Genomic DNA, 25,871 nt, shown 5'->3' on the forward strand with positions numbered 1-25,871 from the left:
GAGAGAAAATATTGACTGTGGAAAGGCAAACATTAATAAAATAACTAACTGGCTATTTTTACCCGACTGCCGAAGGAGGAGGGTAATGTTTTTACAGAACCTAGTTAAATAAGCATATACAAGTCAAACTACAAACTTGTATAAAGTCCTGCTGATAATAAAGAGTGCGATTTTGCTAAGACTTTTTATCTTTGTCAGTTATTTACTTACTGTTACATACCTACATTTTAAAAATAAAGTACCGATCGATAATGGTTTTTTAACGTAGGTATTTGTGCTTTAATAAAAATAAAAGATCGATTATATATGGTATTTAACAATTATTTGGGATCCACTTCCTTTTTCACGAATTTATACGTTTACTTTTGCTTTTCCTCCCAACAAAGTATTGGAGAGTCCGTTATTATTCTGAGTTTTCCTTTCCAACGTCAACATTTAGCTGTCATCATAAATCTCTCTTGTCTCTGCTCTTGGAACAATATAACCTCAAAAAACTTGTAAACAAATCATGAACACATCTACAAAAACACAAGAAAATGAAGGAAAACCTCAATGCAGGTACTTCGTGCCAAGGAAAAAGCGGTTGTGTCGAATGACTGTACGTCCCGGCAAGAACTACTGCGGAGAACACGAGCCGGAGCCGCAGGAGAACGGTGATGGAGAGGTTCATTAAATTTGTCCACATATTTTACCTAATATCTTAATATTTAGCTGCACTGCAATTCATTTTTTTATTATTTACAGCCTGACAACCGTGTACCCTGTCCATTAGACCCAAAACAGTAAGTAAAAACTAACTATAAATACCTATATCTTTATTATGAAAAAATTGTTTATTGATTCTATTATTACTTACTTCATGTTAAAGATTATAATATTACGAATGTTAAAATTTTATATAGATTTTATATCTTTATTATGTAAGCAAATACCTAAAAATTTGTTACTTTGTATTACTTAGAATATTATTAAGGTCAACCGGGGCCAAGTCGCCTACAGGGCTAATGCCTCGAATTCATTTATCTTCCGAACCACATATTTTAGAACTACTGGAGTCATCTGCTATCTATCTTTGGAACTCAAACTTTTACCACTGACCAATAGATGTCGTATCCGGGGTAATTTTCTTAGATAATCTGCCATTTTAATTTTTTCACCTATTTTGGCCACCTCCGGTTTCCTGACACGTTTTTTTTAATCGTTCCAAATGAGTGTTTGTTTAAAATAATCTATGTTCCCTAACTGTAAATACTGTTATTGTTTTGTTGCTCTACATATTGTTTTGATTATTTTATTTAAATAACGTAAGATTCGGACACAATATGCATTTAAAAATTTGTAAGTTTAGCTTTTTTTTGGGGTAAATGCCTCTGGGCTGATGGGGCTATTGCCTCTATTGCGGCGCAATAGCCCCATTTTCAGAGGTTCTAAACATTTTATGTAATGATAAATGTATTTTATACACTCACGAGCAATGAAAAAGTTCCAGTGAAATTAGCACCAAATTACTCTTAAACAAAAAAATACTAGGTTAATGACGCCTTCTGCAATATTGAAGAACATTTAACAGCGTATCAGAATTAACATTTTTAGATTGATTTGATTTTTAAAGTTCTTTATTAACATAAAAGGTTGATACATTTTTTAAAGTCTAGTGTACATTTTATTCCTAGGCTAAAAATATCTTAAATTCTAATGTTTTACAAGACCTGTCGGACTTTTACAAAACTTATGGCATGAGGTAAGTATATATCAATATAATTAAGATTTAATTTATTTATTTATAAGACTACATACGTATTATAACAGCTATGCACGTTTTGGTTAAACGATACATTTTATGGGCATTATCGAAGTTAAATATTATTATATAGAAAAGATACATATTGTTTACGTACTTACATAATGTAACTGCTTATAACTATTTTAACATACATTTAACTGATTACTTATATCTAGGTATCATGAACAAAGCAATAAGGCATTTATTAGTACCAACTCACTCGGCTTTAAAACGTAAAGTTGAGGGTAGATACGCAAACAACGCAGTGAGCGAGCGTCGCCGCGCTGGCTGGTGCCGAGGACCGCGCGTGACGTCAGAGAGCGTAGTGATGGGGTAGCTTCGTTACATATTTATATCGATTACTTAGCTGAGGTCGGGTTTTACCTAACTTTGCGATTAATTTGTTATCATTATGGTCTGCATTTATATAGAACTTTTTTGTTGTCTTAGTTATGAATTCTTTAATGGAGGGAAATTTAATTTTTGTATGAAGTTTCATTAAATTGGTTCGGAATGGCGTATTATAGGCTATTTTTATTGCCTTGTTCTGCAAGACCTGAAGTTTATTTAGGTTTGATTTAGATGTGCAACCCCAGACTGGACATGCGTATGTAATGCAAGGTCTAATAAGAGTCGAATATATGCATAATTTTGTATAGCTCTTGAGGTTGGATCGTCTGTTAAGTAGTGGTTTCAGGGCATTAAATGCCTTGATGCCTTTAAGGCGGAGGTTGCAAACGTGATCATTCCAGTTCAGTTTCTTGTCTAGAATAACTCCTAGGTATTTAACGGAATTACTCCATGGGATAGGGTGTTTGTTGACATGAAGGCTCCTTTTCGGGGTTTCTCTTTTCCTTGTAAATATAATTGCTTCGGTTTTAGTCGCATTAATCTGTAATTTCCAGTTTCTGAAGTAGTCAATGAGTTTGTCGATAGAAAGCTGGAGTCGATCGATAATTAAATCGATATCGTTTGATGTTGTAAAACAAGCAGTGTCATCGGCAAAACATGCTAAATTGGTTCGTGTTTGCCTTGGGATGTCATTGATGTAAATCAAAAACAGGTGTGGACCAAGGATTGACCCCTGTGGGACTCCAGCTGGGACAGAATATGAAGTAGAGGAAATTTTTCCAATGTGGACTTTGAAACTGCGTTGTGAGATGTACGATTTAATTATTTTAATCAATGATAAGGGTACTTAATTGCCATGAGCTTGTGAATGAGACCTTTATGCCACACGGTATCAAAGGCCTTTTCCATGTCTAATAGGAACATCCCACTGGATTCACCCTGATTCAATGAGTTTTAGATTGGTAATCCAACTAAAACGTAAATAATTTGAATATAATATATTAAACTAAATGTTTAAAAAAAATAGCGTCATTTGGTGTCGACATTATAATGTTGTTAACACGGTATATAGAAAATAATCATATAACAAATAATAAATAAAAAAAAAGTCATATTAACAGCATGATCCCACTTGTTTTTAAAACTCTAAATAGTTTTGTAACGATTATCATTGTAAGAGCAAAAGTCCGTCAGACTCTAAAAATGGTATACTTACTAATTTAAAGTTGCGGTTTGATTGCAAATATGAAAAAATATGCCCTTGTATGCTTTTATACTGTATTTTTATTTGTCATTTAAGTATTTATACTTTTTTAAGTCCAATAAGTATTCATAAATAAAATGTTGAGCACCCCTGGAATCTTGGATGGGGTAAATGCCACTACAAGAAATTAGGGTATGTAGGCGCTATAGCCCCAAAATTTTTTGATCAACTAATTCTCCTTAACTAAGCGCATTATTTAGTGTACGAGCTAATAATTAGCTACGTTAATAGTAATTCTATAAATTATATCTACTTAAAGTTGTAAAAAGCTCTTCCAAGCACACAAAACTAGTGAAAGAGGCATTAGCCCCACTAGGGGTTATTGCGCCTAAAAATCCCATTTTTTGTAGAAACGTCGTTTACACGTAGAAGATTTTTTAAATTCTACAAAATTGCATCAAAATATGAAACTAGATAAAATTTCCTAATATGTATCGCAAGTTATAGCTTTATAGGGTGTATAGTCTGTTTGTTATGATCAAATGAATATGAAAGTCAAAGTATTGTGGCGCAATGGCCCCGGTTGACCTTACCTAGATATAAGAATTCAAATTGCTATGCCCTACAGGGTACTATGTTAAGGACTATGTGTACATAATATTAAGACCAATGTAAAACTTACATAGTTGCAATAAATATATTACTATTACTATATAAAATTTCATAATTTGATGATTAAAATTAAGTTTCAGTTAACTCAAGAACCATCAATATTTCAGTACTTGCTACGCCAGTAAGCTAGAGAAGCACCTGCAGATATGCAACGCGAAGCAAGGCGCCGTGCCGGAGTACATCGTGCACAACATCAATGCTCCTACGGAGACAACCTCGCCGCCGCGGAGACCCCTGAGTCAAATACCCAAGGAAGATTTGCTACAGCTCATTCAGAAAGTCAATCACTTGTATGAAAGTAAGTTAAATAATTATCAACTACTGCTGAACAAAGCCACAAGGAATCAATCAATCAATCAATAAATTATTTATTCAATTCACAATAATAAATTGTATCTGAATGTCACTTAAAAATACTTAAAACTAAATTAAGAATGTTATTTAAATTGTTGCATGCAGTAGATGCACTTAATAGTATTGAATAAATAAATTGGAGTAATAAATTAGAATAAATTAATAATAACTAATAATATTAAAATAAAAAATATTAATGAAGTTAATACAATTACAATGTCAAAATCAATCATGCATCATCTGATGTGTAGAAGCACTTTTCCAACAAGAAGGCATGCAAAGAGCACCACAACACTCAGTCCTTGACCTTCCTCATCTGGCCACTAGTCTAAGGTATAATCAGTCAAGCAGTTTAAAGTGTGTCCCTCACTTGCCAGTTGGCGGTCTCCTCTCAGGAACTAGTTTGGCCCACCAGTCATTTGCACTTCAGCATTATATGGTGATGGTCAGCCCACTGCCAATTCAGTTTACACATTACCTAATTTCCGAAATTCAAGCATACACTATATCCTTAATTCCTTTAAAAACAAAACACAAGATCTCCTATTTCTTTCTAGTGCACATAGAAGGCAACATCGAGACCCTCCCCCCGCGGGACATCCACCCAGTGGTGCTGCCGGAGTTCTCGGAGCCGGAGCGCACGGAGGCGTCGCGGAGACACCTGCGCCAGGCCTCGCGCCTGCTGCGCCTGCTGGAGGATGAGGGGCTCGTGCAGGACCACACCTGCTATGTTGAGCTGGGGGCTGGGAAAGGTTTGTTGCACTTTGTAACATGAAGCAAGTAAATTATGAGTATTTTATTTGCCTATAACACATCTGTAAAAAGTCAACAACTAATCCCTTGTTATGTAACAGGGGTGTTAATGATCTAATTGAGTATGGTGAAACTAGGCCTAAGTATTTGTAGGCACCAATAGGCAGACATTCCCATTGTCAAGTTAAGTTAAACAATTGAATGAAAATGTTGTCAGAAGATATCAAGATCCTCCTCAAAATGAGGTGAATAGGTGTGTTAGATTCGCTTATTTATGATTGAGTGATCAGTTCATGATGCTCTAAAAATAGTAAAAGTATGTAATATGTTGAGTATTTTTCGCTTCCATGGCACACTTATATCCTTTGCTTCCATGTCAGGTCACATGTCGTACTACGCGTGCCGCGCGTGGTGCTTGGAGGGCGCGGACAGCATCACGCTGCTGGTGGACCGCGCCGCGCTGCGCCACAAGCGGGACAACAAGCTCAAGGTACCACGTCACTACACATGTTATTGACTAAGGGTGAAGCCAGACGAGCGTAATTTTGTGAGTGGGGACGAGGGGGGCGGGAAAATTATTCGGTCCTGTTGTCCCCGTGCACATATTTCTGACGGAATACGCGACTCAAAACTCACAAAATGACGCTCGTCTGGCCTCACGCTAAAGCTAAAGTAAGAATGATGTCTCCTGAGTCCTATAATTTAGGGAAGGGATGAGAGATTCAGTTTCATTCTTGTTTGAAAGGTAGGGCCCTCTCACCACTCTACCACACATGTTATTGACTAAAGTAAGAATGATGAACCCTGAGTCGAATTATTTAGGTAAGGAATGAGAGATTCAGTTTCATTCTTCCAGACTACGTCACATCTTATAGAGTGTCCTTATGCCCTAAAGTGCAGTCAAGGAGACCTGATAAAGGCCAATGATCTCGCAATAAGAGTAGCAAAACACTGGAGTTTGAGAGGTAGGGCCCTCCCTACTTACTAGCCTGTCAGTCTGGCTTCGTGCCCCTTGTCCCTCATCTGACGCTGACGCCTGGTCCTCAGGAGCGCTCGGTGGTGGTGCGTGTGCGCGCGGACCTGGCGCACCTGTCGCTGGCGCGCGTGCCCGCCGCCGCCGCGCGCCGCGCCGTCGGGCTGGCTAAACATCTGTGCGGGGTCGCCACTGGTATGAAGCATCACATTATACCTAAATTCATTTTCTTTTATGATAATGATAACACTTGAAGTGCCACCATAGCATGCCAAAACCGAGGCCTTGATTGTTCTGAAGGGCACACCACGCCATAGCACTCGACGTGCTTCTCTTGTCATTTATCATTCAATCATAAATAGTGTAATGTGCAAAAGACTTTGTCACAGCTGTCGCTGAAAGGGGCGAGGTTTTATTACAGTATTTTTTACATGCTCTACAAGCGCCCGCCTTGTTAGCCAACATTAATTATTTAACTTTTCGGTACTCATTGAACTAATATTTACGCTAGTACCTAATATTACCTATTTGATGTCAGTACTTGATATAATCTGTCGGCATTGCAGACTATGCACTCCGCTGCCTGACGTCCCCCGAGTCCCTGTCAGCGGCGCGCGGCGCGGCGCTCGCCACGTGCTGCCACCACCGCTGCGACCGCGCCGCCTTCATAGCGCCACAGCAGATGCAGGTGATGGACCCTCAATGTTACACCAACGTACCAATGTTACAGACTATAATATGTGGGGACATCTCACACACGGCCATCCGCCCCCAAGCTAGGCAGAGCCTTTAATATGGGGTATATACACAATACAATCCTCTTTATTTGCACCAAAAAAAAACAGAAACAATACAAAACAAAACTTAAAAATAACAACAGTACAAAAAGGCGGCCTTATTGCTTATAGCAATCTCTACCAGACAACCTTTGGATGGAATAGAGTATATACCTACATCCTACATAGTAACGTTATTTCCAGTAATAATAGCACCATCTATTATTAATTAATCATACTGATCCTAACAGAATGATACCTCTATCCCCAGGAGCTGGGCATCAGCGACGAGGAGTTCAACATCCTACTAGGCATCGTCTCGTGGGCCACCTGCGGCGACGGGCGCAGCCGCGAGACTCGCAACAACAGCCCCAACGCCACTGAGAATAACGCCGAGACAACCCACACTGTCTCCAACAGTACCGATAATGACACGAGTGTGAAATGTGAGGGAAAGTATTTGTCTTTGAGCCAGGAGTGCCGGGAGGCGGTGGGGCGGCGGGCCAAGGCGCTCATCGACTGGGCGCGGGTGCTCTACTTGAGGTCTCGCGGGTTCGAGGCGCGGCTCTGCTACTATGTACCCACTAGCGTGTCCTTAGAAAATGTCTGCATTATTGCCAAGAAAGATAGCTGATTGTTGAAGTATTTTATTTATTCTGTAATTTTATTTTATTATGAGATTAGGTGAAGGTGAAAGTGCAATAAAACAGCAGTTGTTGAAAATATAATTTTGTATATTTATATCAATTAATAATTTCCTAAAAAAACAATCTAAGTAGTAAAATGTATTATTTTTACACAAACTTCCGGTAACAGCTATTTGAATCTGAAGTTAATTTGAACATACACTTAGCGTTTAACATGAGGTAAAATATATAAAATGAAACTGATATTACAGTTAGTTTACCCAGGTTCAATTTGTCTGTGAGGAAGAGATAGAAAACTATAGTAATTTAAAGTATACTAGTATTTTATAATAAGTATAGTAACCTACATTATATATCATAAAAGGCGCTCAATTCTATCTAAATGCGATGTCCACGTCCGAATGTCTACCGCAACACCTGCTAACATTTATAAACTTACTTAGAATATAGCCTTACACCGAACCGAAAACAAATACAATAATAAGTATCTAGAACAAAGTTAAACAGTGTGAGAGTAAATTAAGATAAATTGGTGTCTAAAACAATATTATTTTAATGTTGATTCACTCTTTTCAAGTATGGAATGTTAATAATGTACGTCTTGTGCGCAAAAAACGTGAATTTAGAAAAAAACAAACACTAACTTTTTAAATAAGTAGGTAATTATATCATTACTTTCCTATCTTACAATGAATAGTTTTATTATAATTATGTAAAGCACTTCAAAAGCCGCACGAAGAAAACAGCTACAATAATTTACAATTCGTTATGTTACAAGTGAATATGTTTCATATAATGTTACACTTTATTGTTCTCAGTGACACTACGACACATAAAAAAATCTACAGTAGGTATTGTATGTTTAGTGCAATAGATTCAGCTACATTTCTACAAGTCTACTTATATATTTGACCGTGATTTCACAATGTTAGATTATCCATTAGTGACAAATTGTATATTACATTATTTACACTCGTGTTAAGATTACACATTGCGTGCACTCCGCTCACTGCCGCAAAGCTGTTTGAAGATTACAATCTTACACAGATTTAAAATTTACATAAAATAATATAGGACATAGTTCAGCCCTTTCTAATGAAATAAAAGAATATTATAATTGCAATGAGCATTTAACACACACATTTTACAAAAAGCTAAGAAACATTTCGTATAACATCTCTATTCACATACATAACGTAGCAATAATACACAAACAAAAACATCTACAACTGTTTTACTTCTCCCAATACCAACCAACAATACAAATTCTAATATCAACCGATTCCTAACCAGGGGGGAGTAAAACGAGCCATAGATAAAAAACAATAAATATTTTACGGACCAATAGCGACACAGCGCAATGTTCGAGATAACCAATGAGAACGCACAAACTTGACAAGCCGATGCAGTTCTGCTGCAATCGTTACATAATATAAAATGCACATATTTGCGGACACTTGCACTCGTATCTATTTGAAATAATTTGAGAGCTAATGCTGCGGCTCCATCTTAACTTGTTCATTAACTCATGCATCACGTAGTGTGAAGACGCACGTTTTAACTTCAGGCAAGATATAATAAGGCCCTGCAAGGCGTTTTGTAACTTTCGGATCGTCTAACTGGAAATTTATGAATATAGCGACACCACCGCAATATTTGACCACTGCACGGCATCCTCAACTACATACGTTAACGTTTATCTACGTCGATAATAATGCCGTGTTGCGCGAGCTGTTATGCAAATGGCTATACAATAATAACGATACCGTGCAGCGGGCTCTGCCGCGCTTTAAAATGGAGCTCAGCATCCCCCAGCCGCCTGCGCCCCCTCCCCCCTGCCCCCCGCCACCCCCGCCTACCCCGCGAGGCGCGGCAGCGGGGCGGGCGGGTATCAGTACCCGTACTTCTCCTGGATGGAGGACACCACTCCGTTGGCGAGGCTGGACAGCCGCCCCGCCACGCGCGTCACGCCCGCGCGGACTGACTCGCGCACCTGGGGAACGGGGGCAATTATGTTAGAAGATGTAGATAAAATAGGTATGGGAGAAGTTTTTAGCGATCAATTTGACCATCCAAAACACAAACTAACACACAGCCCTGATACTCCACTGTAGGACACTCCAAGACTAGAATGCTTGGCTGACGGATTACGTACAAAAGCAATATTAGATGACAACTTCATTGAACACCGATTTCTATAAATGGATGTTCAATGGTGGTGGTTCTACAAGCCCCCATACCCATCCCTGAACACTAAATTCATAATGAATGATGACGTGAAGAAACTTGGACTGAAAACTGACGTTAGGGTTGGTCTGCCCTTTGGACCTGACTAGCGTTTGTCACACTGGCGAAGGGATTAGCCACTCAAATTGCCAATCACTGACTCAAAGTTGTGTACATACGTCATTCAAGGAAGTTCCTTCCATGCACCCCTTGCCTGTGCAGTAGCCTCACCCATTTCCTGGCTGTACCGACAGCTCCATATACTCACATCGTCGAGGTCTGGCGCGGAGACGGTGAACCCGGCGGGCGGCAGGTCCGCGGTGCCGAAGTACTCGGCGGAGCTGATGCTGGACGAGCCCTGGAAGCGCGACGCGCCGCCCGACCGGTCCGACATTATGTCCTGCGGGGGTAGGGCAACGTTGAGGTGACAAGAAGGTTGAAGGCGCTCTACTTATATCCCATTTCACGTGGAAAGACATCTGACAGAACCCTTATTTCATTCCAATAAGGGTAGTTTTTGTTTGTATCAGATGTCTTTCCCGGATATTTGAATGGGATATAATAGTCTTACATATTTTAGCATCTATGTAATCTATTGTATTGGTTTGCTAAGCTATTGTAAGTGGAATACAATTATTCCATAGCAAATTCTAACTACATAATAAGTACTTTTAAAGTATTTAATTGGCAATTTCAATTTAAACAACTTTATAAAACCTCTAAAATCGACAGTAACTGTGAATTACATTAGACAAGCGTGATTTTATGTTATGTTGTGTTTTATATGATAGTGGGATGTTTGTGGAACTAATATTATTGGACTTCTTAAAATGTTTATCGATACTATGGTGATATGCTAGTGTTGCCAGCTCGAAATAAGTAAAAAAGAATAATACAATTTACTTCATCAATCGTATCCGAGTCCTGTTAAACATAAATTAACATCATTTGGTACACAATCACTCCCAGAGGTCATGGACACACATATGTCACGCATACTTTAGGTGAGATTATATTTATAGTATAAGTAGATAGTACTTTTCTAACAATTATGAAGAGGAAATACATCTTGAGGAAACCTAGGTAACGACTCATATGGATTTTAGAGATGTTCTCTTAGAGTAAATTTTTACTGACAAGACAGTCACCATATCCTTTTACACTCATCACCAAATCTCTTCAATAATTAGTTCCAAACCTGTTCTCCAAAGAACTGCGCCGAGCTAATCGCCTTAGCGCTTCCAAACTTCTTCACCGCCGAGTCATCATCGACCTCCTGCCTCCGCGGCTTGCCCCCCCGGGCGGGGGCGGGGGCGGGGGGCGCGCGGGGGGCGGGGGCGCTCAGCATGGACCGCACGGCGCGGGCCGGCTCGGGCTCGATGGTCTCCCACGACGTGGAGAGAGTGGGCTCCGCCGACATGAGGGAGTCGAGGCCGCGGGATGTGCTGTAGGGCTCGTTCCTGTAGAGATTGGGTTCATTTTAAAATTACAGATCTTCCAATTAGTTATTTACAATCTGACACTGTATTATTTCTTGGGAACCAAAGTTATCTGCATCTGAATGTGGGGTCGGAGTTCAAAAAGGTAAAGAGACAAATAAGAGGTAGCAGACAGACAAGAGCGTCTTATTTAAAGTCTTCCAGCTGAAGTGGCAGCTGGCTGGCCATCTCTTTCGAAGAACCTATGACCGGTGGATTTAAAGAGTTCTGCAGTGGAGACGACGAACAGGCAGATCTTCTAGGCCTATGGGCCGAAGACCTTAGGTAGCCAGATGAGGAAATCCGAGAACAGAATGTGGTGGCGCTTCTTCGACGAGGCGTATGTTTACTAGGTGTACTACACTAGATAACTAAGAGATGATGAAACGGCTCGGCAGTTACCTGATCATGGTGAACACAGACAGGTCATCGAGCGCGGCGGCGGGCGCGGGGGGGGCGGGCGCGCCCTCCTGCTCGATCTCCGTCATGTCCGCCATCGCGGAGTGGGATACGCCGCCACTGCAGGGTACAACAAAGGAAACGTTATACACAGTGTTGCAAAAGTGGTACACTAAGCCGGAACTTCGGTTACTCAGGAAGTCAATCTGAACTTATGTTCTACTACCTTTGCAGTACAAGTTCTATAAGATTATAATATAACAAAGTGGATGGTATTTTACGGCATCTACACTCTTCGCATGAAGCACAGTTAAGAGCTCTATAACTAAATAGAATATAAATAAATAACTAAAATAAAATAAATAACCATAATGCAGTCCTGCTCAAGTGACACATCAACTGTTCCTTAAATCAATCAGACACACCCTGGGCAGTTAACAGCTGATGCTAATGCCGTGGATCAGCTGTAGTCTTTATAACCGACACACTTATAAGAAGATATCTCACAGAAGAGGTTTGTTAGTCCTTAAAAATGTTGTGGACTAGGCCTAATACCCTGCCTTCATTGGATGGAAACCCGTGCCTCAACAGTGAGAAAATGATAGGTTGTGATAATGATAATTAAGATTAAGTCCTCCTTTTGTACACTTCTATCTCATATTTGTGCAATAAAGTATTAAATAAATAAAATAATTGTATTTGTGTTGTGGGTACGCACCCCTTGTTCCGTGTGGCGCCGGCGATGCCCAGCCGGTCGGCCGACGCGCGCGCGGGCTCCGCGTACGCGAGGCGCAGCGAGGCCACCTCCTGCTGCACCGACTCCAGCGTCGCCGCGCTGTCTGCTGCCGCCGACTGCGGGGGGTTACAGGGGTGTTAGGAGGGGAGGCGTGATAACATGGAATGAGGCAAGAACGGCTAGTACGGGGCGCAATTAAGACGTGACCAAAGTTTTGCATCGCGCTCACTCACATTGCGAGCCTCAAAAGCGAGCGCGACGGAGTACTTTTTCACGTCTAATTGCGCCGTGTGCTAGCCCTTCAAAATGGTGGCACAATAATAATTTATGCTCTTAAAATCTGCTGAAATGGCAATGGGCTGGCCATTTGTCCCGAACATAATGTAGTTTGAGAAAATAAATAAAATCTGCTCAAGTAATTTGTGTAGTTTTGAGAGTCGCTATAGTTATTCCTTGAAATGTCCATGATCATATCAAAAATCCTCATGGGTGGTGACATGGGGGGTGAACACAGGGTGTAGGGAGGGTTTGAAGGGTTCTTTTTTAGAATTTTGCGCGTAAATGAAAAACTTTCTACAACAACAAACTTTCTATTTTTGTGTGGTCGATAATTTTTAAGTTACAGAGTGTTAAACTTCCCACACATATTTAATCGCACAGCATGCTCAATTAAAGTTACAATACAAATCGCCTCAAGCCGCACAACACTGACCTCCTGTTTGCGCTGCTCCTGCATCTTGGCCTCGCGCTCGATGTCATCGAAGTTGGCAGACACCTTGGTGGCGCCCAGCCCGCCCTTGCGCGCGCCCAGCTGCGGATACAGGGACGGTCAGACATGGGTACTAGCCAGGGTGATTGTAGTTGCCTACCAGTTATTTGCCATTAAATCAAAGATATTGCTTTTTAGTAATAAGCCTGCCTTTGTGAACATTTTCTGTTTTAATTTATAACTTAATAATGATTACCTATGTATAACGTGTGCAATAAAGATTTTATAAATGAATTTTAGAACCATATGAAAATATCTGCTATTTTATAATGTGACAACAGTAAAATGTTAGGCTTGCTGTGTACTCAGCTGTAAGTTTATACTCATAATATGTTTAAGTTATAAGTAGAATAAATTGACTAACATGTTGTAAGGCTCTAAGATATTATTAGTTTGTTATTATTTTCACATATAGCTGTGTCACTTTTATAATCTCATAGAATATCTATTTAGATCGTCTATCGTTCATGTGATGTATGTGTGTTTGTGTGTATATGGTGTGACTCACCCCGGGTCGGCGCGGCTGCGGCGCGCGGCGCGGGGCGGCGGCGCCGGGCGCGGGCTCCGGCCACAGGCGCTGGTCCGCGCTCAGTGCTTCTGGTGGCTTCACCTACAATACAATATACTATATAATATATAACGCTCAGCTTTGCTTAAATAATCATCATCAACCCTTTAGCGTGTACTACTGGACATAGCCCACATACATATTGCTTCAAAGTACATACAGGGATGATACTCGTAAATGTACTTAAATAATGCTTTGTTTGAAGTTTGAATATTGATTAAATATCGAAAAGTTAGTATTTTGAGAGTAAGTATGTTTAAAACAACAAAACAATACATTATTGTACACACTATGGCGGATTTCATACAAATTATTAACAAGAATGATATTTATAAATGAAGAGTGCCATGAATGTAACTCTCATTATCAGGATGACTCTGGCCTACCAAGTAACATCATATCTATGACAAATAGTACAATGATGGCAATAGACAAATTACAAAATAACTTCTGATAACATCATGTCTCATGTAGGCTATGCATGAGTAATACACACTAGTGTACTCTTATCTATTCATTTATGTAGATTACCACATTTTTCAATGCCACTATGTAATTCCTCAACTTCAATACTTAAAGGATTAGGTACAACTTAACAGTTGGTAGATAATCACAGATCTAACTAAGGCAATTTACAACTATTATTGCTTATTAATTTCAAACACACACATTATAAAACAATGAATATTATGACAAATGGATATTAATATACTGGACCCCAACTCTATGGCTTGCAGCTCAAATAAATACAGTTTTACTAACTGTAAGCAAGTGGGAGTGAAAAGCCAACAGTTTTCCTATTTACAACAGAGGTGCAACACAATTTGAGATCAGTAATACAGTTTTAAAAAAAAACACACACACTTTTTTGTGTTTATAATATAGAAATATTGACTACTACTAGGGGTCCAGAATGCATGAGACCGCTGTGGCTGACAGCGGTGGTGTTACCTGTGCGGTGAGGGCATGCTCGTTAGTGTTAGAGAGTGCGTCCCCGGCATGCTCTGCGAACCAGTCTACCTCCGCACTCTTCATCTCCTTGCTCTCCACCGGGGCCGGATCCAGGTGCAACTGGGGGACAGATATAGCATTTTACTTGTGGTTTTCAAGGTTGAAATTAGCAGTATGACTAGGATAGAAGACATGTAGTGATCTAATAATATATCAATGGGTATGGACACAGTTTCCCAATAACAAATGATGAGAGGAAATTAACTTCCTTCCATATTCAACATGTTTGTTGGTACACAGTAAGTCAGTTGTTACCTTAGTCCCGTGTGTCTTCATGGCCTGGTCGGAGAGCTGGGCGAGCTTGTCCTTGTACATCTGCGCCACGCGAGAGGAATACTTCTGCCTCGCGTCCTCCGTCACCAGCCCGTGCGTGCGGAAGTACTGCGTCTGTGGGACCATGAGTCATTGCTGATGTAAATTTTCTGTTGTATGATGAAATTTGAAGTAAGCATTGTCTTGATTATTAAGTTTGAAGGAGATATATGATGCTGGTAGTTTATAGAACACCAAAAATAACTAAAGATGACCCAATGACTCAAGTCCTTCATGTGATAGACCTATACTTGGGTCAGAAGGGTTCTGTTTGAGTTGCTGTTCTGTTAGCTTTGTTGTTGTCTTGTTTATGAATTCAATGATTATATATTTTGCATAAACTATACGAAGTTTAGAGACACACATTGCTTCATAACCAGAGCGAGCTAGAGAGTAGAGGTGAGTTGAGGTGGACGTACAGCATTAGCGTTCCCGCCCAGCTGCATGTTGCGCAGCTGCTTCCAGGTCCAGTTGGTGTCGAGCTGCGTGGAGCGCACGAACGTGAGGTGCACGCCGAGGCTGCGGTGCACGGCCGAGCAGTCCAGGCAGATGAACACCCCGAACGTCACCGACGACCACGTAGGGTTCTTGGCGTTGCAGTCGAAACATATCTGCGCAGAGGACTCATATTAGCACCATCACATAAAACAACATTTGCACTATCGCCACAGCACTCCCATACATACTTTATTCGAGGATATCGCCCGTAATCTCTGAAAAACTGCTTCAATATCGCTTTTACTAGGCCCCGTGTCAGCCATTTTCGACGTGTTGTCACTGAAATGTCAAAAATTCACAGAGCCACCGCACCACTGACTACAGTTGGTCTATGGCCACCACAGAAAAAATCATAGACAAACGTCTTGCCCTGTTGCATAGGGAACTTCAATATGCGCCGATGTTTTAGGAGTTAGGGCGTCGTCACCATAATAATATAGGCTTTGCAACTTTAATGCACAATAAAGTTATGATTATGTTATATTTCATCTACTTCGTGGACGATAACTAGAATCTTTAGTCAGTTCACGATTGCAAATTCGCCTAAGTCTGGGAAGACCATATTGTTTGTGTTGAACGAAAGTGGACGGTGAATGAACGAAATTCAACTAAACTAAATCTATCTTGTTTATGGTTATTTGATGGCCAAGAATGGACGCGCGTTGTTATTTTCTAATAAAATTAAAACGATTCGCTACGTGTAAAGATAATAATTGTATATAGTGTCGCATTATACTACCTAGAATTGACTTTACCCCTTAAACTACCTGATGATAACCTATCCACTAGAGCCGACCGGCAACAGCCTATCGTGAAACTTTCGCTGTGTTCTCGGCCACATTCGAGAGAAAGTTCCCTTGCGTGAGCCTTCAAGTGGTCGCCTGGTGTCCCCATGCGGACGATGTGGTGCTAGTGGCGGTGGAGGTGGTAGCAAGTGGTGGCTGCTCGGAGCTGATGATGGAGAGCTTCCAGGCGAGCGGGGAGGAGATCGAGCGCGCGCTGCGGGACCTGGGCCCGCTGCTCGGAGTCAGCATCAAGGAGGAGGCGCCGGACGAGCTCGCCGACAGCGCCCCCACCAATGTGAGTCGAACAAGTTGGTATCACACTGACCATCAAGTTTCTCTTGTGTTATTGTGTTGTGGCTAAGCCAACTGTTGTTATATACTATGTACTATAAAAAAATAATAGATTGATTGATGATTCTGATTTTTCACCAATTTTTTATGGCACTTCTACTGACTGTGTCTCTTCCAAAAAATAATAGAAAGTTTCGCTCCTGGTGAACATTACATGCAACCTTCAAAGTTGCATGTATGTTGCGCTCAGCAATAGCAGTTGGTATTTTTTGTTGTCTTACAGATGTAGATGGAATTTAAAACTTTTTGTATGGGCTCATATCATACAAGTTTTTTTGCATTTAAAGGCTGATGAAGACATGATAGCACACCTTTAGGCAATGATATTACTAGAGAAGACAACCAGAGTGAAGCAGTTGCTCCGCCTATTACATTGTGAATCGACCCAGATTCCCACCTGTGTGGTAACTGTTGTACTTATATACTTTAGTAAGCTTTTCACCTTTAGAATAAAACTAAAACCTGACTTCAAAAACTCCAATACATTTACTTATATTGAAACATGCAAAACAAGCCTTTTCATTTCCTACATATCCTGCACAGTTGACATTAACATGTTGTATGCATACATAGAAGTTATACATATAATATTCTTTTTGTCTTGCTGTTAGGAAAATAAGCAAAAATTATTCTGTACTCAATAAAACAACAGTGCATGTAGCCTTGCCACTGAAACAAGGCCAGAATGAGTAGTAATTGATGAATGAGGCCCCATTTGTATTTTATATTTATTGCTTCTAAAACCTATCTAAAAAATCTAACTACTTACTTAAAAATAGCTACTATTAATTGGTTTTAATACCTATTGTATTTTAAGTTTGATATTATAATATTTACTGCAACTCAATAATAACTGGTAAGAATAGAGATTGTTATAATTAACTATGACCTTCTTACACACATAAAAATACTTACTAATATCACTCCTGAAAAAGGGTTAAGAATAAAGATAATAAACTAAACCTTATCATATAAGTTAAGAACTTTATGATGCAGGAAATGAGACAGAATAGATACTCTGTACCTTACCCTTATCATAAATATTCCTATGTGTCACCAACTCTATCTTATTGGCTTATCCCTGCACCACAGTGACAAACCATAGTCTAGCTCCATCCACACCTAAAATAAAAAACTGATAGCTTTATCCCATACTCAGTACCACCCAAGAGTACCTATACAAACCCAGATTGCACTAATCTTGTCTTAATAATAATAATAATAAAAAATAAATATGTTGGGTCATCTCACACACGGCCATCCAACCCCAACCTAGGCAGAACCTGTGTTATGGGTGACAGACAGCTGATATATCTACACAAATACATAGATAGATACATATTAAATAGATAAACGACAACCAGACACACAGTGCCCATCACACCAATGTTACCACTATATCCCTCATTACCACCCACCAGGCGGCATCCGAAGACGGCTCGTCCGACCCCAAACCAGGCGAGGGCGCGGACTCGCTGGCGTCCCCGGCGGCGCGCGGGCCGGCGGCGGAGCGCTGCGTGCTGTGCGGCGCCGCGCTGCTGGCCGCGCCCGGCACGCCCAAGCTCATGGAGTGCCTGCACTCCGCCTGTGAGCCCTGCCTCAAGGCCAAGATTGACGAGAAGCAGAACTCTAATCGGGACTTTTTGGGTGAGTTTGTATAGGAGGTTGGTTGGGGTGCAGCGATCTTTAAAACAGTTTAGATAGAGTATGGAGTTTTAATAGTGAACTACCCATCGAAGGTAAAGGTCAAATGTACCCTACATCCTGAGGAACTTGGGTCAGTCTCTGAAATTATATCTATTTCAGAGACTGGCTCAGAAGGGTAAGTAATACGAGGTATAAAAACGCATGGTATAACATTCACAAGGTATACGCCCATATTATATAAATTTATTAAGTATAACGATCACTTTGCATAACAAACGAAAGGCATAATTACTAAATACATAATTTCGTAAAGAATAACGTTCAAAAAGTATAATTTCAATTGATATAACGATTAAAATGCATAAAGTTCATTATATATAACGTTCATAACATATATTCTACAACGGATATAATTATCATAATGTATTTTCATTATTATTGACGTTATGTGGGGGGAACGCTCCGCTCCGCTTCGCTGCGCTCCGCTTTGGTTTCGACGAACATGTGCACCTAACACGCTCCTCCTCGCTTTGCTCGTCGTCGCACCTATCTTTAGGTTTTGGTGCTAGGGGTTTTCACACCGTTATTATTATTGAAGCTATGTTGGGAGACGCTCCGCTCCGCTTCGCTGCGCTCCGCTTTGGTTTCGACGATCATGTGCACCTAACACGCTCCTCCTCGCTTTGCTCGTCGTCGCACCTATCTTTAGGTTTTGGTGCTAGGGGTTTTCACACCGTTATTATTATTGAAGCTATGTTGGGAGACGCTCCGCTCCGCTTCGCTGCGCTCCGCTTTGGTTTCGACGAACATGTGCACCTAACACGCTCCTCCTCGCTTTGCTCGTCGTCGCACCTATCTTTAGGTTTTGGTGCTAGGGGTTTTCACACCGTTATTATTATTGAAGCTATGTTGGGAGACGCTCCGCTCCGCTTCGCTGCGCTCCGCTTTGGTTTCGACGAACATGTGCACCTAACACGCTCCTCCTCGCTTTGCTCGTCGTCGCAACTATCTTTAGGTTTTTGGTGCTAGGGGGTTCGACGGTGTTGGGTAATTAAAAACAGATTATGTTATATGTTAGGTATTATGTTTTATGAATTAACTTTATACTAAATGATAGTATACATTTTAAACAATATACGTAATGTATGTAATACAAATTGAAATTAGTCCTCGTAAGTATTATATATTTTGATATTATATCAAATGTACGTTATACCAATTGAATCTTATACCTTATGAAAATATAGATTTTGTTGTTATACGTAACGTTCATTATATGTTGTGAACGTTATTAATGTGAAATTATACATTTCGTTTTTATACGTCGCAATACACACCCGGCTCAGAAAGTTCTTGGCTCCAAACTCATTGGTATTTAACATTAGCTATCAGTTATAAGGAAGTCGTTGAAGGTAATCAGTATAATATGTCCAGCCATTGTACCAGTCGTACAGCGTTGTTAGTGTATTTTGCGTATTTCTGACGAAGATAACAAATGGGCAATGCTTACTACATTATAGTGATACCTGAAAACTTATATATTTTTACAATACACTCGAATTCTTTTGCATAATTTTGTCTGCTTTATAAGATGTTGTTAATACCTACGCAGGGTTCACCGAGGTACCCCAGATCCAGTAAACATGCGATCTGTTTCTTGTCTGCCGCCAGTTAACTAGGTAGTATCCTCTTTGACTAGATATAACTGTGCTTTCTGCATCAGGAGCGGAGCGCAAACGATCATGTGCAGCAGGTAACTTTAGTATCCTCTTTTCTTAGACTAGATATAACTATTGTTTCTTTTCTCATCAGGTGCGGAGCGCATAACGATCACGTGCCCGGCGTGCCGGCTGCAGTGCCAGCCCGCCAACATGGTGGACCAGCGCTTCGTGCTCGAGCTCATGTCCGCCGACCAGGCCAGCTCCACAGGTATTACTAGAATACTACTTTATTGATTTACCATTACACAAATAACAATGGATATTACTCAATATTATAGGCCGCTATCTTTGGGTAAAGGAATGACTATACTATAACAAGGGGTGCATGAAAGGAGCCTGTATGACGTATACCTACTTCTTTTCTAGTTCTTCTTCAGCCTATAGCAGTCCACTGCTGGCCTCTCACAAAGCAAGCTACACTGTAACCTTATGTACGTCTGATATGACTCGTGACCTTTTGTTAGCATTGGATTACGTATTATGCAAATCTATTACTTCGGTTACTTCATTGTCTCTTAAATCTGCCTTACTTTGACAAATGAGAGTTTAACTAATAAGAACCATGAATACAAAATTTTGCTTCATAACATATGCCTACGTTCCCAAGATCTTTTTCCTTGCATCGAAGTATAACCTCCTGATGTGTCAGGTCCGGTGTCGGGCTCGCAGCAGTGCAACAGCTGCGGCGACGGCGCGCCCGCCACCTCCTACTGCACCGACTGCGCCGACTACATCTGCACCAGCTGTGTGCAGGCGCACCAGAGGTGAGCTTACAGCCGCAGTGTGCTCCAGACAACCAGTCAGTTATTGAATAGTCACCTCCACGGAGAACAGAATAGAGATAGGGTGTCCCGGGAATAGTTGACCAACGGAAAAGGATGTTCAGACTGATCCCCTGAGTCATCCTCTTTCCCTTGGTACACTGTTTACGGGACACCCTATATAATTATGTAAATACGTGAGTACGGAACGCTTGTCATCCCAATTAGCGTTTTCGCATTGATTTCTCATTCGAATTTTAACTATGACTCACGTAAAGTAGCTTACTATTATAAAATAAAACACCAGGTGTCCACGTTCCACAACGGTGGAGGTATATTTTCACTGAACACACTTTTTACACAATACACTTTATTATTACAATCACTTATAATAATCAAAATAACTTATATTATTGCGAACCTCTGGTCACTCCTCAAACGACCTCACAGCTCGATGCCTTAACCAATACTGCCTCAACTAACCGATCGTTTCATATTTATGTCCTCCTCCGGATATCCGTCGCATTTATTTTATTTGCGAACAACTATTAGTTTGTCAGCTTCCGGCGAAGCTTCTGAACAAAATGGCTGTTTTTAAAATTCATCATAAATATATTTAATAATTTTTAAAATAATAAAAATTATTGAAAGACAACATTGAGCAACTGTTGATGTAATAATTTCCGGTTGCCACAAACTTTAAATGGATTGATGTTTTCTAAAATATAAATGAATTATGAAATTAGAAAATATATTTATATTCTGAATAATGAAACCTAACACTCGTCCATCCTGATAGCGTGTATGTCCTCATACACCAAATTGAACGTTAGGTACCGAAAGCAAACCTAACACTCGGTCACTTGAGCCACTATTAGGACAAATTACATTAATACCTACTTAAATTTAACAAGATAATAACTTCTTAATCTATTTTTATTTTTAAATGAACTTATTCAGTAATATTTTTATCAAATTTTAAATATTTATTTTGATATGATATTATTATGGAGTTTTATTAATATTTCTATTATCACAATTATTTTCTAATTATATAAAAAAAAAACAATAAATCAATTCGTTGGCGCGGGCAGTCCCCGCTAAGCCATTACAATGCATAAATCATTTGGTCGTTACAATGCATAAATCATTTGGTCGCGGTCACTCCTCGCTAAACCATACAGTTACAATTTACAATAAACAAATCATTTGGTCGCGGTCACTCCTCGCTTAACCATACAGTAACAATTTACAATAAACAAATAATTTGGTCGCGGTCACTCCTCGCTAAACCATACAGTAACAATTTACAATAAACAAATAATTTGGTCGCGGTCACTCCTCGCTAAACCATACAGTAACAATTTACAATAAACAAATCATTTGGTCGCGGTCACTCCTCGCTAAACCATACAGTTACAATTTACAATAAACAAATCATTTGGTCGCGGTCACTCCTCGCTAAACCATGTAGGTACATACATAGATAAACCAGTAATAATTAACAACTTTTACAATGTATCATTTGTTATAGAAAATCACTCTTAACTAATTGACAAAACTAATTTTATATTAATAGGTTAATCCTCATTCTCAGTGCCTTCGCTATGGCTGTCAGAGTTATTAGACTCATCTACTTCTAAAGAGGCAATGTTGACCCAAGGCCGCATTCTGTCAGCGGCTACGGTTGTTTGTCGTTTATTTCTTGTTCCCTTTAGCCCAGGTATAGACGCTACTCTATACCTGTCATTACCTAATATTTTTATGACTCGATAGGGACCAACGTAAATTGGGAGCAGTTTTTTACTTTTTCCTTCATTTTGAAAATTTGTCTTGGTTATTTTTACTAACTCTCCCTCTGCATAGACTCGGGCTGGATGCCTATCTCTGTCATAACTTTGTTTTTGTTTTTCTTGCTCGATATCTATCTTGTCCTTAACATTTTCTCTAACTGTGGTAACATCGTCGTCTTTCCTAGTTTCCTGTCGTAGCGCATTAAGTCTTGGATTCGCCTCCGCGCTCATACATGTCCCAAATAAAATCTCCGTCGGAGTCTTGCCTGTGGTTTTCTGAATCGTGTTATTGAGCCCCCATTGAACCTTACCAACCGCAACATCCCAATCCCTCTCATCACTGTTAAGATTTTGAGCTGTCAGTGAATTTAGGATGGTGCGGTTGTAACGCTCAACCTGTCCGTTTGCCCTAGGACTAGCCACCGCGTTTAGTACGTGTTTTATACCCTTATCGAGGCAATATCTTTTAAACGCATGAGAAGTAAAGCTTGTGCCCCTATCACTGATCAGACGGTCGGGTACTCTGAATGTACAGAATATATCGTCCAATACTTTGATAGTACTTTCAGATTTTGTGTTACGGACCGGTTTAGCTAGTGCAAATTTGGTAAATCCGTCGACAACTACCAACAAATATGAATTACCCTGCCTGGATCGGACAAAAGGTCCAAGGTGGTCCACATGCAAAGTATGAAATGGAATGTCTATTTTCTCTATGGGATGTAAATGACCTTCTTTAGACGAGCCATCTTTCTTAGCGTAGGCGCATTCAATGCATGCATTAACATATTTCTTGACAAATTTGGCCATTTTAGCAAACCAGTAGGTGGATTTTATGCGCTCTAATGTTTTTTCTACTCCAAAATGACCTATGTCGTCATGATTTAGTCGACAAATTTGCCACCTTGCACCTTTCGGCACCACCCAGCGAATGTTATCCTGATCTCCGTCAATAAATTTATACAGCTTGTTGTCTTTAATTAGAAAGTTATCCCTGATATATTTTAACCGGTCGGCATCTATATCCGTAGTAAGAACGTCACGGATCCTACTTAGCTCAGAATCGCCCATTTGTAAGGTATGTAACCAATACTCACTATTGATGGTCATGACTGTTGGATATTGGTCCAAGGCGTTGTAAGTCTCGTCATCACTTACTGGATTTCTGGACAACGCATCTACGTGAGACATACTCTTACCCGGTCGATATTCTATGGTAAACTGAAATTCTTGCATAAGAAGCCACCATCGTGCCACTCGAGGTATAATATCTCGTTTCGAGAAGGTAGATCGTAGAGCGCTACAATCTGTAACAATCTTGAAATTTTGACCTAATACATATACTCTAAATTTCTTTAACGAGCATACGACTGCTAATGTCTCCAGTTCATACGCATGAAAATGTTTTTCTTCTGGAGATGTCTTGCGACTGTAAAATGCCACTGGCCTAAAAGGGTCGCTACTACATGATCGTTGCAACAAAACTCCCCCAATACCTACTTTGCTTGCATCGGTGTGCAACTCTGTCTCGGCAGTGACATCGTAAATAGCAAGAACTGGCCTATCCACTAATCTACTTTTAAGAGTCTGGAAGGCATGTTCTTCTTCATCTGCCCAACTCCATGAAACATCTTTAGCCAGCAATTTGGTCAGGGGATGCGCCAGTATAGCGAAATTTTTAATAAATTTTCGAAAGTAGCCTACAAGACCAAGGAACTGTCTTACGGTGTGTTGATCCTTGGGACGAGGGAAATCAACAACACACTGAATTTTCTTTTCACCTGGCCTTACTCCAGCTGCACTTATCTCGTAGCCTAAATAATCAATCCTATCCCGCAGAAACCTACATTTTGACAAGTTCAGGGTCAGGTTAGCTGCCTCTATCATCTGTAGAACCTTATCTAATCGGCCAAGACACTCTTCAACATCCTTTCCATATATCAAAACATCATCAATGTAGGCTGTAGCACCATCATAACGAGTTGCTCCTAAAACCTTGTTCATCATACGCTGGAAAATGGCTGGAGCGTTAGCTAGCCCGAGTGGCATGCGATTAAATTCATACTGGCCATCCGGGGTAACGAAAGATGTTAATGGTTTCGATTTTTCTGAGATGGGCACTTGGTAATACCCTGAAGTCAAATCCAAAGTAATAAAGTATGCCTGACCAGATAACCTTGCAATCTCATCCTCTATATTCGGCATTGGGTACCGTTCTTTCACGGTGATAGAGTTCAACATTCTATAGTCGACACACATTCTCATTTTTCCATCCTTCTTTCTTACTAAAATAATAGGACTCGCATACTCTGACACACTATCTCTTACTATCCCTGCGTCTAACATTTCCTTAACCATTTCTCGTACGTTCTCTCTCTCCTTGTGTGCTAACCTATAAGGTCTGTAAACGACTGGCTGTTTACTATTTACTTCGATGTTCATCTCTGCGGCATTAGTACACCCTAACTCATTTAAGGTGGACGCAAAACAGTGATTGTACCTTCTTAGCACTTCTAATAACTTTTCACGCTGCAAGTCATTAACAGTGTCTCCTACAATAATTTCTTTCTCATCAATTTTCGAACTTTTTAATGGATCCGATAATGGAGAGACGATTTGTCTCACTAACTTAACATAAGCCCCACGGCTTATTACGACTCCCTGCTCTAATTTACAACTATCAGTGACAGGTGCGACATAAATATGTACAAAGCCTTCCTTCACAGGGTAAGCCCCACCGAAAACTATAACTTGATGTTTGGGTTTTCCTATGATTTTGGTATCAAGTAAAATAGTATCACCAGTCTGTGTTGGAACAATTGCTTTGATACATGCGAGACCAATCAGATCGATGTTACCAGCCAAAACGACCTTAACACAGTTTACTTCGTCTTGAATCTCAGTTTCAGGAAAAGGCATCTCATGACTAACGTTAAAGAAATTAAGTTTTTCTGCGTCCTTATAAACGGAGACGTGCTTTTGCTCAGTAAATGTTTGGCCGACAAGCATAGGTACATCTAATAATTGATCCTGTACTACCTGAAATTCTACTGTAGCTCTAACACCATCTACTGAAATATCTATCGTAACACTACCAAGAGTTTGAGTTATTTCATTTCCAAATCCTTTTAGCGCTATAGATTTAACCCCATATGCAAGGCCTAAACTATTTGCAGTCGACTGCCTTATGAGTGACACTTCACTACCAAAGTCAATAAACGTTTCTACTGGGATGTCTCCTATTAGTACTTCTTTGCGAAATTTTGAAGACGAATGTTTACTATTGCTAGATAGTCACAATAC

At 40.1% G+C, this 25,871-nt stretch overlaps 3 protein-coding genes across 3 annotated transcripts in view; 2 read left to right on the plus strand and 1 right to left on the minus strand.

Moving 5' to 3' along the window:
• The first annotated feature begins 452 nt into the window (after nt 1–452).
• On the plus strand, nt 453–7,591 carry LOC105383650 (tRNA:m(4)X modification enzyme TRM13 homolog). Its single transcript, XM_048625404.1, has 8 exons — nt 453–664; nt 745–782; nt 4,118–4,308; nt 4,922–5,116; nt 5,498–5,607; nt 6,165–6,285; nt 6,657–6,778; nt 7,138–7,591. The coding sequence occupies exons 1-8, from the start codon at nt 509–511 to the stop codon at nt 7,498–7,500; spliced, it is 1,296 nt and encodes a 431-aa protein (XP_048481361.1). The 5' UTR covers nt 453–508; the 3' UTR covers nt 7,501–7,591.
• LOC105394555 (ADP-ribosylation factor GTPase-activating protein 3) lies at nt 7,580–15,852 on the minus strand. Its single transcript, XM_038120692.2, has 11 exons — nt 15,699–15,852; nt 15,432–15,623; nt 14,956–15,087; nt 14,641–14,760; nt 13,630–13,731; nt 13,065–13,163; nt 12,335–12,468; nt 11,620–11,736; nt 10,938–11,199; nt 10,008–10,139; nt 7,580–9,506 (listed from the first exon to the last, which is right to left on the minus strand). The coding sequence occupies exons 1-11, from the start codon at nt 15,771–15,773 to the stop codon at nt 9,405–9,407; spliced, it is 1,467 nt and encodes a 488-aa protein (XP_037976620.2). The 5' UTR covers nt 15,774–15,852; the 3' UTR covers nt 7,580–9,404.
• Nucleotides 15,853–16,139: 287 nt separating this feature from the next.
• The window catches only part of LOC105395508 (E3 ubiquitin-protein ligase TRIM33), a 31,191-nt gene continuing 21,459 nt past the window's right edge, over nt 16,140–25,871 (plus strand). Inside the window, exons 1-4 of the mRNA XM_048625514.1 lie at nt 16,140–16,590; nt 18,068–18,293; nt 20,106–20,222; nt 20,664–20,778. Coding sequence (XP_048481471.1) covers nt 16,465–16,590; nt 18,068–18,293; nt 20,106–20,222; nt 20,664–20,778 — 584 coding nt within the window. The 5' untranslated portion in view covers nt 16,140–16,464. The remainder of the gene's footprint in view (nt 16,591–18,067; nt 18,294–20,105; nt 20,223–20,663; nt 20,779–25,871) is intronic.

This window comes from Plutella xylostella, chromosome 14, assembly GCF_932276165.1.
Source record: "Plutella xylostella chromosome 14, ilPluXylo3.1, whole genome shotgun sequence".
NCBI lineage: Eukaryota > Metazoa > Arthropoda > Insecta > Lepidoptera > Plutellidae > Plutella > Plutella xylostella.